This window comes from Ahaetulla prasina, chromosome 4, assembly GCF_028640845.1.
Source record: "Ahaetulla prasina isolate Xishuangbanna chromosome 4, ASM2864084v1, whole genome shotgun sequence".
Taxonomy (NCBI): domain Eukaryota; kingdom Metazoa; phylum Chordata; class Lepidosauria; order Squamata; family Colubridae; genus Ahaetulla; species Ahaetulla prasina.
In genome coordinates, this window is record NC_080542.1 from 22007533 (window position 1) to 22026356 (window position 18824).

Consider the following 18824-nt stretch of genomic DNA (forward strand, 5'->3'; position numbering starts at 1 on the left):
ACTAAAAATCAGAAACCTGGATTCTGTGTTTTCAACTACATCTCAAAGTCTCAATTGCAAAACCATAATAAATCTCCAATTGGACCAAATTTATTATGGTTTTGCAATTACACTTTTTCACTGTCAGTTGATCCAAAATGGTTGACATTATTGTGAAAGAGTATGTGATTCTGATCCTGAAATATAAATCCTACACTGTAGCCAAATCAAGATGTGCAATAAACTACAGATTATCTTTCTGAATGTATATTAAAAATATGTACACACATCTCTATAAATAGAGAACCAAAATGTAAGAGATTTCAATATAGCTAGTCCTCAACAACCACTGAACAATCAGCAGCAACCAGTGATGCACCACTGGAAAACCTGAAGGACCAGATGAGGGACAGATCATGTAAAAAATATTTTGACATGAAGCATCAACACCAACTTGATGCCACATACTCACTTTGTCATGACAATTTTGGTAAGCACATCCATTGGGAAAGACACTGCCTATTACTTCTAGTTATTAGGTCCTGGGGTGAACCGGTGGTTGACCAGGGATGAAATCCAGCAGGTTCTAACAGGTTCTGGAGAACCAGTAGCGGAAATTTTGAATAGTTCAGAGAACCGGCAAATGCCACCTCTGGCTGGCCCCAGAGTGGGGAGGGGAATGGAGATTTTGAATATCCTTCCCCCAGGAGTGGAGAGGGAATGGGGAATTTGCAGTATCCTTCCCCTGCCATGCCCACCAAGCCATGCCCACAGAACCAGTAGTAAAAAAAAATTGAATTTCACCACTGTGGTTGATCTAAGAATCAAATAGAGATAAAGAGGAAATGAAATCTCTATCAAGGAACCTGTTAAGTTCGGGAAGTAACGAGGCTGGAGACCAGGGTAGTGACAACAGCTCTTTAATATAGGGTGAACCCAGCAACAGGCTGGGGCAAAAACCTCTCCTTTTATACAGTTCTGCTGGAGGCTTCGTCCAATCAGCAACGTGCTGATTTCCCGCTCAAATATTTAAAGGCACAACTGTTAATACATAACACTCCTCCCCTCCCAGAAAACACTTGGTCTTATTTACATATTTATTCACATGTTATTTTTCGACGTAGTCACGCAAATAACCTGGGCGTCTCCTAGTTCTTTCTGACCTGCGCGGTTCAGTTCTGGGTGGTGTTTTGAGCTGGTCGGAGGGGCTGTTTTCTCCTCCCAGCTCTTTCTCTAGGCCATCGGGCTCTGGATTATTGGCCGACTCTTTTTCTTGGCCATCCGGCCTTGGATTAATTTTGGAATTTTCCTTGCTGTTTCCCTCGGGGACCTGATGGCGTCGCTGGAACTCTGGGACCTCAGCTAAGTCTTGCGCCTCCCCCGGGTCATTGTCGGCTGTGGATTCAAAGTGGTATTGGTCATTACCTGTCTCTGTTGGTTTGGTTTGGTCAGTTAGTCGTTTCCTTAACTGATCTATGTGGCGCCGCCACATTCGGTTGTCTGGTAGCTCTACCACGTACGATTTTGGCCCTGTTACTTTTGTTACTTGTCCGGCGACCCAACTCGGGCCGTCCCCATAGTTTCGGGCCCACACCCGGTCGCCTATGCTCATTTCCTTGTTTTTCTAGCTCCCCCTTGTAACCCTCGGGTGTGTAATGGGGGTTCAAACGGTCAAGTGGGCACCGGAGTTTTCGTCCCATTAGCAATTCAGCTGGGCTTTTTCCCGTGGCTGTGCTTGGGGTTCTGTGCTGGACGGCTAGGAAAAAGTCTATTTTTGTTTGCCAGTCACCTGGCTTGAGCCTGGACAATGCCTCTTTAGCGCTCCGGACGGAACGCTCTGCAAGGCCATTCGACGCAGGGTGGAAAGGTGCAGAGAGGGCATGTCGGATGCCTTCCTCTGCCAGGTACTCTTCAAACTGGGCTGCCGTGAATTGGGGCCCATTGTCGGACACCAGAGTGTCCGGCAACCCGTGAGTTGCGAATAGGTGGCGCAGGGTTGCGATTACTGCTTCGGCTGTGGTGGACTTCATAAGTATGATCTCTAACCATTTGGAAAATGCGTCCACCACCACTAGGAACGTTTGGCCGTGAAAGGGGCCAGCAAAGTCAATGTGGATTCTTGACCAAGGCCCTTGGGGCTTTTCCCATTCTCTGACTGGGGCTGTTGGGGGTAGCGGTCTGGACTCTTGGCAAGCTTGGCATTTCCCTACCCTCTCAGCAATCTCTGCGTCCATGAGTGGCCACCATACATAGCTTCTAGCTAACCCCTTCATCCTTACGATGCCTGGGTGACCCTCGTGGAGGAGGTCCAATACCTTGCCCCTTAACTTAACAGGAATTATTACACGATCACCCCACAACAGGCACCCCCCTTGAGCCGAGAGCTCATCACGTTTCTTAACAAATTCTTTGAACCGTTCGCCCGGCGCAGCGGGCCACCCTCTCTGTACCCAACCGAGTACAGTCCTTAACACAATGTCCCGGTATGATGCCCGAGCCACTTCCTTTGATGTGACTGGGCCAGAGTCCAACGAGTCAATAAGGAGGATGGGTGTCCCCGGAGTGGGGTCTTCGGTCGCCCCTGGCAGTGGGCATCGGCTCAATGCGTCTGCATGCCCCACTTCTTTCCCCGGTCGATGCTGCAGCTTGTATGAGTAAGCGGCTAAAAATATAGTCCATCGAGTCAAACGTGGCGAAAGTGCCACAGGCGTTGGCCGGTCGCCAGCCAGTAATCCCAGTAACGGTCTGTGGTCAGTCACGATTTCAAAATTCCGCCCAAAGACATACTCATGGAATTTTTTGACCCCTGATACAATGGCTAATGCTTCTTTGTCTAATTGGCTGTAGTTCCTCTCTGGGGAGGACATCGTTCTAGAGTAGAACGCTATAGGGGCTTCTGTGCCGTTTGGAAGTCTATGGCTGAGTACAGCCCCCACCCCATAAGGGGACGCATCGCAAACCAGCACTAGGGGTAGTGAGTCGTGATATTGGATGAGCAGGCTATCACTTGAGAGCAGGTTCTTTACTGCTTCAAAAGCCCTATTTTCTGACTTTCCCCAAGACCAAACAGTATTTTTCCCTAAGAGCCTATGCAGCGGTTCCGCAACGGTTGCTTTGTTCTTCAAAAAGACCGCGTAAAAATTAACCAATCCCAGGAATGCCTGCAGCTCTGCTTTGTTTTTGGGCGCTGGAGCCTTCCTAATTGCCTTAACTTTGCTCTCAGTAGGGTGAATTCCTTTCTTGTCTATCCGGTAGCCCAAGAAATCGACCGATTCGACCCCTATCTGACATTTATTTGTCTTGACTTTTAATCCGGCTGTCCGGAAAATGCTCAAGACCTTTCTTAACCGCTCCCCCAATTCCTCCATGTTTTCCCCTGAAATTAGGACATCATCGAAGTAGGGAACTACCCCTGGGAGCCCTTGCAGTAGTCGTTCCATCAGGTTTTGGAACAGCCCTGGTGCCACACTAACCCCAAATTGCAATCGGGTGCACTTGAATGCCCCCCTGTGCGTCACAATCGTTTGGGCTTCGGCTGTGCGGGCGTCTACTGGCAGTTGTTGGTAGGCTTGGGCCAAGTCTAACTTTGCAAAGACTTGCCCTTGCCCCAAGGAGTGCAATAAATGTTGCACTACGGGAACCGGGTACGCGCTTTTCTGTAAGGCTTTGTTAAGCGTCGCCTTGTAGTCAGCGCAAATTCTAATTGACCCGTCCGATTTGATGGGGGTGACGATTGGCGTCTCCCACTTTGCGTGATCGACTGGCACCAAAACCCCCTGATTTATGAGCTTGTCCAGCTCCTTATCAATTTTTGGTTTTAGGGCAAAGGACTCTCCTCGCCTTAAGCCTAATGGGGGCTACCTGGGGTCTAAGTTGAAGGAAATAGGGGTCCCCTTGTACTTGCCCAGGCAGTCCTTGAAGACATCTTCGACCTCGTTAAAGAGAATGTCTTTCAAATTGCAGTCACTTCTGTAGATGCCAGTCACTCCCATGCCCAGGGCACGAAACCAGTCTAGTCCCAACAGACTGGGCAGAGTTCCTTCGACGATCGTGATGGGCAGGGTCTTTTTGTGAGGGCCGTACTCGACTTGGACGGAGGTGGTCCCTCGAACAGGGATGCGATTCCCCTGGTAGTCGTGCACTCGTAGCGCTGTGCTTGCAGATGGCGCTCCGCGACGGACGGCAGCGACTTCGCCAGGGTGTCCCAGGACATGATGGTGATCGCTGATCCCGTGTCCACTTCAAGCCTGCACCGTACTCCCTCGATCTTGGGCTTTGTGAAAATCTTCTTTTCCACTTTGGTAGAGGCGCGGCCTATAATGACAGTCGTTTGGTTAGACTTCGCGCCTTTCTTGTTTGAACCAATCGCGGGCCGCCTTTCCGGTTCCGCGTTGTGATTGGCCGATTTGAATTTTCGGCGGCAAGGTTGGGCCGCTCTGCAAACCTGAGCTAAGTGTCCTTTCTTCCCACACCGCCGCCATGTTGCGTCTTTAAACCTGCAGCGTTGGCGCTGATGCTGCCCTCCGCAGCTTCCGTGACTCGCCACGGTCCTCAGTGTCGCGTTTCTCGGTCCGGCAGACCCTTCCTCATCCTCGCCTCACCTTGATTCGGACTGAATCTCCTCCTGGTGTACTGGCGTTGGCTTTGCGCTTCGTCTTGGATTGAAGAGGCTTTTGCAGAGTCTCTGCGGCTTTAGTAGACATTCCGTGTGCTCTGGCCTCGTCCAGAGCGGGGGCTAGTGTCAGGTTGCTCCTGGCTAGCAGTCGTCGCCGTAGGCGGATGTCCTTGACCCCTCGGATGAGTTGCTCGAGTAGCACTTCGTCTAAGTCTCGGTATCCGCAGTCCTTGGGCGCTCTTCTTAAAGCGGCCATGTAGTCACCGATGGACTCGCCTCCATCTGTCTCGTTCTCCAATTCAAACCGCTGCGTATTTGGACGGCGTCGGTGCGAAATGGTTCTTCAGCAAAGTCTGCAGAGTCGGCCATGATACCGATTGTATCGGCGTTGGCTCTGCCAGGGCTTCCGCAATCTCGATTACCTCCGGCCCGCAATGGCTTAGGAAGTAAGCCGCTTGCGGTTATCAGGGATCCTGTAGTTCGTTGGCTTCTAGAAAGCTTTGAACGGGTCATATATGTTCCCCATTTCTCCTTGCCGGGTTATGCAGTGCGGGTGGCGTGTTTGCCATTTCGCGTTTCTGCCCTGAGTTTGCTGGGTTCGGGACTAGCGTGCTTCAGCTCGGTTCTGGTTCTCCTTAGCCTCGAAATCCCACCTTCGTCGCCAATGTTAAGTTCGGGAAGTAACGAGGCTGGAGACCAGGGTAGTGACAACAGCTCTTTAATATAGGGTGAACCCAGCAACAGGCTGGGGCAAAAACCTCTCCTTTTATACAGTTCTGCTGGAGGCTTCGTCCAATCAGCAACGTGCTGATTTCCCGCTCAAATATTTAAAGGCACAACTGTTAATACATAACAGAACCTATGGCTGTAATAATTCTCTTTGCTCCCCTCCATAAATATACAATTTGTTAATTACTTAACAAAGCTAAGTTTATTAAAGCAATTTATTAAAAGACAAATAATGGAATGTCAGGAATTAAAGAATATACATGCTGTTTTCATAGACACATCATTTTACCATCTACAAAGAAAACAAGTTTTATGGGGCTATTTTTTTCTAAAGAACAATCTTTCTCATTTTAAAGCATCTATCTGCAAAATGTCTTTACAGGCATTGCTGCATTACATATACAGTGGTCTCTCCCAGCTTTTAATATTTCCAGGTTTATTTAGAGGCCGAGCCAACTCTTAACCATGTTTAAGATCTCCCAAGCTAACAGTAACACATCCTGCTCTTTGCAGTCAGAAAAGGCCTCATGAGGAATGGTGGGTAAAGTGTGATATTTGGGATACTGTGTAATCTTGTCATCCACGCCGTGCTCCCTGAGCAGCGCTATCTGCTCAGGGAGTTTAGCCAGCTCACATCCATAAGATGCCGCCTTGTCAGCCAGCTTTGCAAGAGACAGATTCCTCTCAAAGCCACCTCCCTGGTTGTACTCAACTGCTGTCAGAGTCTTCTCCATAGCCCGGAAAACCATATAAAGCAGCCATTCAGTGCTGCCATTTCCAGCATTGCTGGCTGCTACCTGCAAATCGCATTCTGCTTGACGGAGCCAACGTTTTGCCTCTAGGAAACAGTGCTTTGGTTGTGATCTTGAAGAGTTTGGACCACACTGATGGTATGACCAGAAATTGTAATTGCTGCATCCTCCTCCTCCTCCTCCACCACCTCCTCCACCACCACTTCTTCCAGCCGGCCTTCGGCTGGTAAATTCATAGTGCCTCTGTTGATGTTGATGAGCTTGCTGATCCCATTCACTCCAACAGTCTGAGAAGTTTCTGCGATGGGAATTGCTACTTTTGGATCCTTCATTGGAGCCATTTGACCACATTCCCTTCTCCATCTCCTTGATCTTTTCTTTAAGGTACTTGAAGAGTTCGTTAGCAGAATCTTCTTGGCCAAGATTTTTATCTGGGTGGTAACACAGATATAATCTTCTAAGGGCTTTCCTCTTCTCCTCTTCTGAAAGTCTCCAAACTTGAGCTAGGCACTCATCTATCTCTTTCTTGACCTCGCTCAGTGGCCGTTGGTGCCAATGGTCATTCAAATCTGGTCTTACCATTTGGGCAGCATCAGTGGAACCTACAGACAGCACTACTGTTTTATTTGAATCGGAGACTGGCTTATTTCTCTTGAAGTGGTACAAGTCATACGCAGTCACTTCTTCTTGCCGACCACCTCCCAAGTCAATGCGATATATGTGTATTTGACCAGCACCATTCTTCTTTGACTCAAGTATTTCAAGGACAACAGCATACAGGTAATGCTCTTTGGGCTGGGTAGAATCCAGATAGCCCACATAATCTCCCTTCACAAAGGTATGCAGAATGCTCATATCCAGGCTGTCATACCATTCCTCAGGGATGTCTTCTCCTGGAGGAGGAAGGTCATAAGCATTTAGTTTTGCCTGCTGATACAGGGGCACTCTGTGCTTCTCTAAAACTGCAGCGATGCCTTTAGGTCCCTCGCAAACCAAAATCTCCATGAGAATCCCCATAGCATCATGATGAAGTCTGTCTCCCAAAAGCTTATTAACTTCTTGAGTTAGAACTGAGAAAATATGTACTCCATCTTGCAGAGTCATGTTTTCCTGGTGAATAAGGTACATTTTTGTCTTGTCATCTGGCATTGTTGCAGCATGCACTGTCTTGTCACACCGAGTTCCTTCTAAAAGTTGCAAGTCATAGACCATTACAGTGGAGAGCTTTTCACAGCACACCACTTCTAGTTGATCTGGAGAGAAGAGTCCATCATTCATGCCTTCTATCTCCTCTGTTTTACTCTGCCATTTCAGCAGTGCAATCAGCGCATTCTGGAATTCAAGAGAAACCAGAAGTTCTCTGAGATTGTTTCGAAACTCACAGTGTTCCTGATAGATACACAGTTTCAGAGAAGACTCTTCTAGTTGTTCTTCAACTATGTTATTGAAATACATGGGGCGCAGGTTTTCAGGTAGGAAGCACAGAAGTTTCCACTGCTTATACTTGTCCACTGATATGGAACATTCAGAGAGATCAACCAGAAAGCGAAGTGTGTTTTTCAAAGCAGGGGGTTCTTGGCCAGATTGGTAGAAACTAAATACTAAAGTGTTTGATGGATATAACTTCCCATCAATGCAAGGGAGATAAAGTTCTTTCAGCTTTGAGAAATCTATTGGCTCTTTTGCTTCTTCTAGGAGCTGGAAGAGAAACTGAGTAGCTCTGAGCACTGCTTTAGTAAGATTGGGTTGCAGTTTCGTCCGTTCCATAGTCTCTTATTGGATCCTGGCCAGAACACTGGCATAATGATAGATGGTTGCCTCAGTTTGCACTCCAAACTTCTCAAAGACATCTATATACGCCCCTAACTTGGATGGCAGCATGTAGAGGTATGGCCGAAAGTCACTCGAGTGCTGCAAGTGGACCACCACGTACTCTGCCTCAACTACTTCATTATCATCCGTCAGTATCACAGGAAGTCCTCTAAGGGAATCCCCATCTATTTCTTTCTCTTCTGAGAGGAATTTGTACATGTGTTTTAGAACTTCTGCCCGAGTGTTCTTATTTTCTAGGGTATCACAGGTCACTTGACATACATTGCTCAAATTTTTCAACACCACTTCGGTAGGTAATGTGCGTATCACACCAAGTTTTGTGAAAACAGCCCTACCTTCTTCCCCTATATAGCTATTAAAAGAGAAAGTAACTGCTGAAGTCCAAAAGAGTTCAACACTTTTTGAACAGTACAAAGAACCTTGGGGTGCCACTGGAGCGTTGCAAGGAGCGTATGGCAAATGAAGGCTACACAGTTTATCAAGTATGACACGCGGTACAAGGAAACGGATCTTGGACAATTTTGCCAGGAAGGAATCAGATGGTTCATCTTTTGCTCTGGAAAACAGGTATTCCAAGAGTGCTTTACTTTTTTTCCGGACATTTTCAGAAGTGGCACCGTTGCTGAATGCCTCTTTTTCAATCTGGGCAGCATATTTCAAAAAGTCTTCTTCAGAAATCACTTTCTGCAAGCCCAGGTCCAATAAAAAAAACAACACTTCCAGCTTTCTGATTGGACGCATTGAATCATAGAATCTCTTTGGTACAAATCGAGCGCCCAATCCCAACTCTTGAAAAATGACGTTATCCTGATAGAAATATGATACATGACGCAGCACATTCTCCTCATCCCGAATGAAGGCAAAAGACCTGAATGCTGACAGCACAACTGCTTTCTGAGTCTCGTACTCTTCATCATATTGTGATTGGATGCTGAACAGCAACTTCAAGGCTTCCAGTACTTGGGCTTCAGGAAGACTGGGTACCCTAGGCAAAAGCAACACAAACTGTTGCAAGTCATTCATTTCTCCAATATCCAAGCACTCGCTCATCCTTTCATTCGGATAGGTGTCCTTCAGTAAAACAGTCCTTGCATCCAAATCATAAAATTCCGTAAAGTTCTCACAGAGCTTTGGATTTTTGGATACCAGGCGATACACTTTTTCATATGAAACTAATGATACAAATTTTCCTTGATATGTCTCAAATACAGGCAAAGCTTTCAGTTTCCCTAATAATGCTTGATTTTTCCACTTTTCCAGATCCTTACAGAGAAACTTTAAGAGGAAATAATAATCCAATGGGTTGAGTTTATTCCAGTATAGACTACTATGGGTAGACAATTGTTTTAGTACTATTACAGGGTCTTCGATCTTCAGCAGCTGTGACTCGATGCAGCGTTTAAACAGCTTTGGAGGCAGCAGGGAATCATCTAATCTGGCAAAGCCCAGCTTATCAAGAATTTCACAAACTGAGCTTAAGTTATTAGGTATCAACATACCAAGGGATTCAAGAGGAATCCACTCATTGGAACCACAGACAGGGAGCAGAGTGCATCCTCTGAAGAGGGCAATGAAATCTGCAAATAACTGCTTCAGTTCTTCCTTATCCTCTGACCCACAGATTTGATTTTCAAAGAACGTCCACACTTCCCCTAACCAGCTCCTCTGGCGTTTGCGATCATTGTCCCAGCTATCCAGTGTCAGCATCTCCTGGATGTAAGCCAGAGATTCATCTATAGTAAAATCCTTCAGGAACCCCATTTTTAATAGAAGCTGGTTTACAAAGGCAGAAAAGCAGTGCTGATGATGCGGGAAAAGCTTAGAAGCACCGATATTCTGATAAACAGGTTCTTGTTGGCTGAAACATCTCAGTATTTTATCACTGGTCACCAGTAATGGAAGCCCTTCCACGCAACTCACATCATCAGAACTCAATCCACTAAGAGAAAAGGTTAGGAGAGCTAAGCAATTGGAAAGATTCTTTAGAGGAGTCTGATTTAGGGAGCATGGTAAGAAGGTGAGCAGACTTTTCAAAAAATGACAGAGGGAAGGAGAATTGAGAGTCACTACATCAATTTCTGCCGTGACAAATTGCTTATGTATCTCTTGTAGCTGTTGAAAGGCAGGGACCAAGCTCATACCCAGCTCCTGAAGAGTGCGCTCAAGAAGTAAATTCTCTATTGTATTCTCCAGGAAATAGGGGCCTCTGGTGGGATCCTCTTCTTTGGGTACACTCCAATACACAATTATTGTTTCAATTCTTTGTCCATTTTTGTAATTAACATTTTTCTGATAGACTGGCAACAATGGAAGCTGGTCTTTATGAATCAGTTTATACAGATGGGTGACTAGCTGCTGCCAAACAGGGGGTACATCCTTGGTCACAGTTGGGAAATATTGCAAATACTTCCTATCAAGATGATCATGACATGCCTTCAGTGTGTGGAATTTCAATGGCTCACTCCCCAGTGACTGGCACAGGTTTTTAAGTAACTGACCATATAAAGGGGCCAGCAGAAACTGCATGAGTAACCTATTCCAGGTTGAACTAACATCCCCTTCACTGCTGTCCTTCCGCAAGTCACGCCGAGCCGAATCAACAGCGAAGTTCCCATTGACATGGATGGGAAGGCCTGTCCTTCCTGGCAGAGGCAATGTGCAGAAAGCCCTCCCACACGCTTGTCGATTAACACAAGCAGCCACACCACCATATGGCAGTAGCATGCTCTCTATGGTCTCTGTGCTGTCCATTCCAATTTGCCTTCCAACCCACCAGATGCTGGGATCACACGAGAGATTAGTGCTGATCTTCATTTTGTAGAATACGGTTACTGGTTTGCTCATCTCCAGGCCTCCTGCTGCAGCTGCCAATTGCAGATGTTTCTGGTACTCGAGCCTTCCAGGCTCCCCTCCTTCAGTTTCAACCCGCAACAACACTTTGGGTCTCCTATCTTTCTCACCTATAACAGAGAAAGTTACACTGCGAATGTGATTGAGGAACATCATGAGGCATTCTGCATCTTCTTTAAGAGCCTCCAACATATTCTCCATATCTGTCTCAGACACCAAATTCTGGCAAATACGAGAGGTGGCCGCCCCTGCAGGTGTACGCAGGGGCAAACGGAAAAGTGTGCCCTGTTTCAACTTAAACATATCAGGCAAAAAGGTGTTATAAACATCCAAAAAGGCATCTCTGAACTTTTTTGTGAGGTTGTATTGTGCACCAGCTGAGACCTCATCGGATTCTGTGAGGTAACGCAATGTGGGGTCAAAGACACATAGTGTTCTGTCCCCTGTGACAAACGCAGGGCAGTCTGTCAAATGGAAAACAGTGTTGAATCCCAGACCATATTTTCCTACAGCTTCCCGTCTTCCTTCTTTGCCGCCACAGCCTAAGCGCTGGATCCCCTCAATATCGCTCATTTGGAAGGTCCGGTTGTTATAGATGCAGAGGGCTGGGCCTTGAAGGGACTTCCACTCATCGCTGAAGACACGCTTTGTTGGATGCTGGCGGCGATCCCAAAGGAAATGGATTTCGCTTGCACCAGCATCATCAGCGTTCTGCAGCAGCTCCTTCAGCACATCCTGTGAAGAAGAATACTCCCGGAGGATGTTAGACAAGCGGGTACACAGGTCTTCCTTAGCTCCAAAATCTGTGCCCCAAGCAGAAGGTTTACGGATCCGCAGCTGGGACAGGATCCGGTGTTTTGTGGTCAATATGCGGCAGCGCACAGCAATTTCTCGTGGAATCATACTATGGCAGAACGGTGTTCCACTCTCACGTGGGAGCCATGGAGTATCATCAAAAAGCAGCTTAGGCAATTGTCTTAGGACTTTGTCCTGGTCTGGGAAAAATATTTTCTGGGACAAGTAAGAATCCGGTAGCTGATTTTCTGGCAAAACTCCAGCAAGTCCTATATTTATCAACCTAAGTACAATTGTTAGTTGTTCCTCAGAAAGAGGCCGTTCAGCTGCATCTTCAGCCAGGGTTTCCAGGACAGAAGCATAATCATCCAAGGTAAATATGTCACGCAGACCAATACACTTCCACAGATCCTTTTGTTGCTGGTACTCCTCAGGCAATTTGAAGAGGTGTGGAGTAGCGTCAAAAGCTAGATTGTGAGCCACTTTAGACACTGGCACAAAGTCAGCACTGACCAGGATGAAGGGGAACATCTGTGCTCTGTGTTTCACCTCTACCCTACTTTGATTGTTCTGGACGGCATCATTCAGAAAAGCATAACAATTTTGTACCATCTTAGCCAGCTTTTTCTTGGAGAGAGCATTGGAACAAAAGGATGCTCTCTCCAGTTGCTCTAGCACTGTACTTACGGGTGGTTTGCATTTCACTCCTAGGAATTCCATTATTTCCTCAGAGAGCTTCGACCTTTCTCCAAGAGCTTCCTTGTCTAGGATCGGTTCAATCAAATGTACCAAGGAATACAGCTTGTGGTGATAAATCTCACCGGGACAGCAGATTTTACGCATATTCCCAGGAAGCACTGCCGGCAAAAAGGGAATATCTCTAAACAAAACCTGGGTAGTATTTCTGGAACTTTCCTGGAGATGGCCGTCAAGGAGATCCAAGATACAGCACACTCTCTGGCATGCTTTGACGGGGTTCTGATGCCACAAAGCTTCCACAGTTCGGGCTCGGCTTATCAGTTCTTCCATTGCCACCCAATCTTTGGTCATGCCAAGATATTCCAAGCGCAACAGCCTCTCGGGCTTCAGAAACTTTTCACCCATAGGAAAGCAGCCATCATCAGGACTGTAGAGAGGGGCAACACGCCCCCACGGGTGTATAAGTTCTTTAATAGCTTTCAGCGTTTCATTTGGAGTAGTAGGAATGCAAGGCAGGGATTTCAGGTGCTCGTTCACTCTGCCATCGTTCATATCTAGGGCACGAAGAATCAGGGCATTACGATCAGGCACCGCAAGCTTAGCAAGATTGGGTAAAACAAGCTCCTGAAGGAACCGTGCCCAATTGTAAGTGTTTAGTATTGAGCTGTTTCTCGAGGTGTAGGTTTTGAAGCTCAATTTAACTTTCTCTGGAAGAGAAACTGCAATCTGTGGTTCTGGTAAGAGTAACGAGAAGGCTCTGACTGCTATAGAATTCAGTTGCGTCTCACAAATGATATCATCATCCAAAATGCAAGCATGATTAAGTGGGCGCCATTTTTGTCCATCAGAGAAGAGAACTGGCTGCTCCCCATCTACTCCATCGATTAATGCTTGATAGAAGGCTTTGGCTGCTTCAGTGAAAGGATACTTAATACTGTATACATCAGGCCAAAAATCATAATACTCATAGTCCTCCAGCAGTTCTTGTTTGTACATGTCTCGGAGCTGAGTTAGTGCCCCAAGCCATGCAGCTGTCACTGAATCTCGTAGCAGTGCTATATTCCACTGGCCCTTTTCTGTAGTTTCCCAGAGTCCTTTGCGATTGCTAAGCACGGCGAAGGGGGCTGTGAGATGCAGTGGGAGACCTGATTCAATGGGAAGAGGTAAGAAGCAAAAGGCACGGCCTTTAAAACCACTTATATCTGGGAGCCATCGTCCAATGGTGGTACTAGGCCTGAGTGGCAAGGCCACCCTAGCAGAAGGAGGCAAGAAATGGATATCCTTTTTCTTTTCTTTTCTGAATAGTTCCTTGGCTTCTCCATCAGCTGAGCATGAATGGAGCAGAAAATGGTGGATATCCACAGTTGACTGCCATGTTGTTCTCAGCCGTATAAGGGGAAAGCCCATCTCATCATTCAGTACTTCTCTGCTTACTGTTGCCAGTGGCTGGGCAACTTCTGGAGAACTGGAACCATGTGCAAGGCAGGAGAGTGATACCTCCTGCACATTGTGTAGGAAAATCAGCAGGTACTGGGACATCTCTTGGAAACCCGTTTCTAGTCCTTTGACCCGGCTGCGTCCAAATGGCTCAGAGCAGATCTGAGATTCTTTGGCCTCCTGTTCGGTACGGAAAGGCAAACGGATCAGAGTGCCTTGGTATTTCTTCCCAATTCGACATCCAAAGATCCCTCTGAAGGGCTGAAATTGCTCTGGAAACGAAGAGGCGACTGTGGAGGTTAAATTCAAACGGATGCCTGGCCGGGCTGAACCACGGATATGTTTTTGTAGATGGGTGATATTGGGATCAAAGATGAGGACGGTGTGACCACTGAGAAGAAAAGGCACATCAGTCATGTGGTAGACAGTGCAGAAACCTAGGCCAAAGCGACCGATCTTGTCCTCCTGGTGCTCCTTGGTGGCTGCACCTAGTTGGGTAATGTTTGAGAAATCTGCCTCAGTAAACAGTGCATCGTTCTGGGCCCAAAGGGCTGGGCCTTGGCAGGCAGCCATGCCAGGATCCAGAAGTCCTTTAGTAGTGTTATGCTGCCGGAGGTCTATTAAGAAGCGACAAGTCTGAGCACCAGCATCTTCGGCATTTTGCAGCAGTTCCTGAAACACATCAGCATCCTGGCTGTATTCCCGAAGGATGTTACGGATCCGGCGAGTGATGGGCTCTGAAGGCCCCCAAGCCTCAAACAGTTCTAAGCCTGACAACTTGGTACTCAGCATCTCCACCCCAAAGAAAGCAGCTGTGGCAGATGAAACAGCTTCATGCACCAAAATGGGTAGGTCTCCATCCAAATCAGAAAGACGGGTCCGATCCATGTCACAATACAGTGGTGAACTGGCAGGGCGAAGAGCAAAACCAACCAAATCTTTGATTTGCACGGGTATAAGCATTTCCTCTCCCCCGTGGTAATTTTGATTGCTAAGCCAGTCCAAGGCAGTGATGAAGAGGAGTAATTCAGACTGCGTGCCCCCTTTTGGTCTGGCATTGATTTTTTGTGCCAACTTACGAAGAGCCTGGTCTACATCTTCCTCACTGGGTGACTGCTGGACACCCCATTTTGCAAAAAGCTGCTTGTATTGTTGGAAAGCCAGAGGAACTTTTGGCATCAGGAGTGCAAAGTCCAAATCGTTAGGAAAGGAAAGTACCACGTCTGCTGGCCACGAGAAGCCGTTCCCATTCCACACAGAAGGGCATGCAGGTGGATGCTGGAAATCAAAGAGATGCTGTTCCATATGTTGATAGATGCTACACAACTTTGCAGTTATCAGGGGAGTCTCTTCAGAGCAATAGGCTTGTACCAGGTCAGCTAAGTTTTCCATCACCTTTTCTGGAGGTGGTGAGCATTCCAGGCCCAATTTTTCTGCAGCATGGGACCAAAAAGCATTTGTCAGTCCCATGACCTGTCCTACAAGAGCCGCATACCTCTCCGAGCGAATTGATTCAGGTGCTAGGAAGACTCCAGCTGGCCCACATTTAGAGGAATTGATGGCAGGGACCCAAGGCAGGGACCTCAGCTGCTTCAGCATTTTAGGAGAGAAGCGTGACAATAGAGGACTCTCATTGCAAACCCGGATTAGGGCCTGTGATTTGGCCTTGGCGGTTGCCGTTTCACTTTCATTCACTTCCCTTGCAGCAGTTATTGCATCTGCTGGAGAGACAGCACTAAGATCTGATTTCAGATCCAGCATACGAAGGATTCGCAGCACTGCTTGCTCCTGAAAGGGCCCTTGGGGAAAGTGGCTGGGTCTTAATAAAGCCAGCAATGTGCGGTTCTCTGGGTCGTAGAGATGACAGGGACGGAGCAATTCTGTCGATCCGCAATCCACAAATGGAAGATCAGAGCACAAAGCTTGTAGTTCTTGGTTCTGGCTAAAGAGTGTGTCTCCATTGTGCAGTAACCACAACATGAATTGCTTGGCATCCTCAGCCCGACTGGCATAGAGCCCCTTCTTCATTGCTCGGACACACAGCAGGCACAGATCTGGCGTCCCCAGAAGCTTTCCACGGATTTTGAGAAGCAAGTTTCGTTCAGCTTCATTGCGACACAAAAGCACGGGCTCTGGGGTCAAGAGATGTGTAGGCACTGGTGGAACCAAAGTCTTTTCTAAAGCCAAATAACTCTGGGCTGATACCAAGCCTGGCTTGGAAGGGGGAAGAAGAGAAGGCATCTTGAAAAACAGTGGCAAATTAATGAGGACTCCGATATCTTTTTGAGAAAATGAGGCAGCCCTAGAGAGAAAAGTGCTCAAACTTTCAATCTGGCAGGCCGACAAAAATGTCAGTTGATTTTTTACATCTAACTCCAGATGGACAAAAGCTTGCAGGACATTGCTAGGTGTGGGTTCTAGAACATATTCCTTCAGCTGGTGGTGGGACCAACTGGAGTCCCAGTTCTGGATCACGGTGCAGCCCAACCGTTCCAAAATTCTAGCCACTGCATTTGGCAAGCATCGCCCATTATGACTCTGGAATATGAGGGTGGGGTGAGGCAAAAGCCGAGCCAATTGAATGCCATTGAGAGAACTGTGCAGAGGAGTCAGTGGTATTATGGGGCATCCCTCGAAGGGCTCCAGGGAAGAAGCATGGCATGTCAGGAAAGTCCAGAAAGCAGGAAGCCACTCAAGGGGAGGTTCGCCAAGGTGCTCACTGGGCCTCCAAACAACAGGAACAGATTTGCTGCTCACCCAATCTCTCGGGAGAGCTCTAGGAAGATTCTTCTCAATGATGGCTTGATTCAAGGGGATCAGATTTTTGAATAACCCTAGAGAGACAAGAAAGACACAAGGATCAAATACCAATGTTTGTGCATCTCTGTTGGGGGATGCCTATGGCGATTCTTAGTCATCCAAGGTCACGGTTGTCTCAAAGGTGCTTTCCCAAAAGACAACTGGACTTTGTTTTTTCCTTGAAGAAATTTTGCCTCTCCTTCAAGAAGTTTTATCAGTTCTGCCTGGATGGTGGGGAAGATGGAAGGATTCGTTCTGACATCAGAATTACAATAGTTCTGACTGGTTAGGGTTTTTTCCCCCCCCCAGAATTAATCCTTCCTTCCTCTCTCCATCCCCAATCCAATCAGAACTGATGAGCTTCTTGGATAAAAAGCGAAACATCTTCCTCAAGGAGAAAACAAAGTCCAGTTGCCTTTTGAAAAAGCACCTTTGAGACATCTCAGCTGGACCTAAATAGCTACAGAAGTATTCTTGGTTTGTACTGAAGGCTATATTGCAGAGGTCCGTGAATGGTCTGAGATCACACTATTGTGGGGTCCTTGGGGGTTTTTGAACATGATTGTTTTTTCGCAGACATCTCATTACCCAACTAGGTAACATCTTCAGTGCCCCAAGGACCCCTTAGCACTAAAAACCCACAGTTCAACTTCAACCCTGAGCTACAAATATTATATTCTATAGATATCACACTGTTTTTCCAGCTAATTGCTGCTGCTGATTCTAACAAGCCCATAATTTCATTCATCCACACAAGCCTTTTTGCCTCATCAAGGCCCTGATCATAGAATGCGTGGGCTATGTCATTGGACATGTAGGTGTCCAGAAGGGTTTCCCAAGGCGAACAAGCCATGATGGATACCCCAGACTAATACTGATCACATCTGCCAACCCACATTGGACCAGTGCGGCAGATTATGGCTTATTTCTTCCAACTGCCAAAACAACCTCAAAAACGGCCCTCATTCCCCGAGGCCTTAGGGCAACTACACATGGCAGCGGGAAGACCTGCCCAAAGACAGAGCGTGCTAAGACATCAGCAAGTATTGCAGGTCCAATTGGCAAAAGAAAGCCCAGGTTCATATTGGTTGGAAACTTGCAGAAGAGGCCTTCATCCTGCAGTGGATATACAATGGCTAAAATGAGGAGGAGGAGGAGAATTCTAATAAGAGAACGTGGATGTGCTGTTGGAATGTGAATAGCACAGAATGTGGCTCAGACTGCTAATGCAGTCTGTTATTAACAGCAGCTGCCTGCAATTACTGCAGGTTCTAGTCCCACCAGGCCCAAGGTTGACTCAGCCTTCCATCCTTTATAAGGTAGGTAAAATGAGAATCCAGATTGCCTCCCGCCAGCCAGCTGGTTTTTGGGTCTCTGCCACGCATGTGGGGGCGCATGCAGAAGATGCATTCGCATGCGCAGGGGAATGGAGCATGCACGGGTGGTTGCACATGTGTGCATGTGGGGGGGTCATGTGTGCATGCGTGGGGGCAGGGGTAGGATGGGGGTTGTGTGTGTATGCACAGGGGTGGGGGGAGTGAGGGGGTCGCTCACATATGCATGGGTGGGCATGGGAGAACGTGTGTGCAAAGCATTATGGGTGCACACGCAAGAACAACATGGTAAGCCATCACTGCCCTAGAAGAATCTAGGGGACGGTATCTATTAGTCTGTCTGATCTCAGAGGGCAACTGGCTGCTGTGTCCACATGTACCTGTTAAGACCCGTTCATATTATTCTTCAGGTGTATTCAATTAACTCCATCCTCTACAATCAAAATCCCACTGAAATGGTGAGAGCTGCTATCAACTGGATAAGTCTGAACCCAACCACTCTAATAGGATGTAACAATTACCTTGAGGAACATGAGCCACAAACCAAGACAACACTACTATTGTTTTACTTGAGGCTCTTTTCTTTCTGTTCCGCAAGGTTATTCTCACAGCCCATTACACTCCTGTGTCTGAGGTGCTCACATATGGGAAAGATAACAACTTACCTTTTTTGGCAATTGCTTGCAAATGCTTCAGCAGCACAGGATTTAGATCTTTGGGAAGAAACTGATTGGCCAAACAAGGCAAAAGAATTCTGCAAAACCAAAAGAAAGATTCCATAAACTACAAGCTACCAAGAAGGTCAAGAAAATGGGTCTTACTGTATATATTTTAAGGTTGTAAATACTATACAGGCCCATCTAACATTAAGGCAGTCTGGTTTATTTACCAAATCGACAAAGTTAATCCTTGAAACTCTAGCTGCTGCAACCTTGGATAATGTCTGTTACCCTGGATGTTATCTACCATCATTTTCTAAACAAACAACTGCATTTTCCATTT

The 18824-nt window shown here is 47.0% G+C and overlaps 2 protein-coding genes across 2 annotated transcripts in view; both read right to left on the bottom strand.

Annotated features, from left to right (window-relative positions):
• Window positions 1-5296: 5296 nt before the first annotated feature.
• On the bottom strand, window positions 5297-7842 carry LOC131197542 (sacsin-like). The gene has a single exon (XM_058181743.1). The coding sequence runs from the start codon at window positions 7840-7842 to the stop codon at window positions 5764-5766; it is 2079 nt and encodes a 692-aa protein (XP_058037726.1). The 3' UTR covers window positions 5297-5763.
• Window positions 7843-7848: 6 nt separating this feature from the next.
• Window positions 7849-18824, bottom strand: part of LOC131197540 (sacsin-like) — a 36883-nt gene continuing 25907 nt past the window's right edge. The window contains exons 7-8 of the mRNA XM_058181729.1: window positions 18488-18576; window positions 7849-16523 (exon numbers count right to left, since the gene is read on the bottom strand). Coding sequence (XP_058037712.1) covers window positions 7849-16523; window positions 18488-18576 — 8764 coding nt within the window. The remainder of the gene's footprint in view (window positions 16524-18487; window positions 18577-18824) is intronic.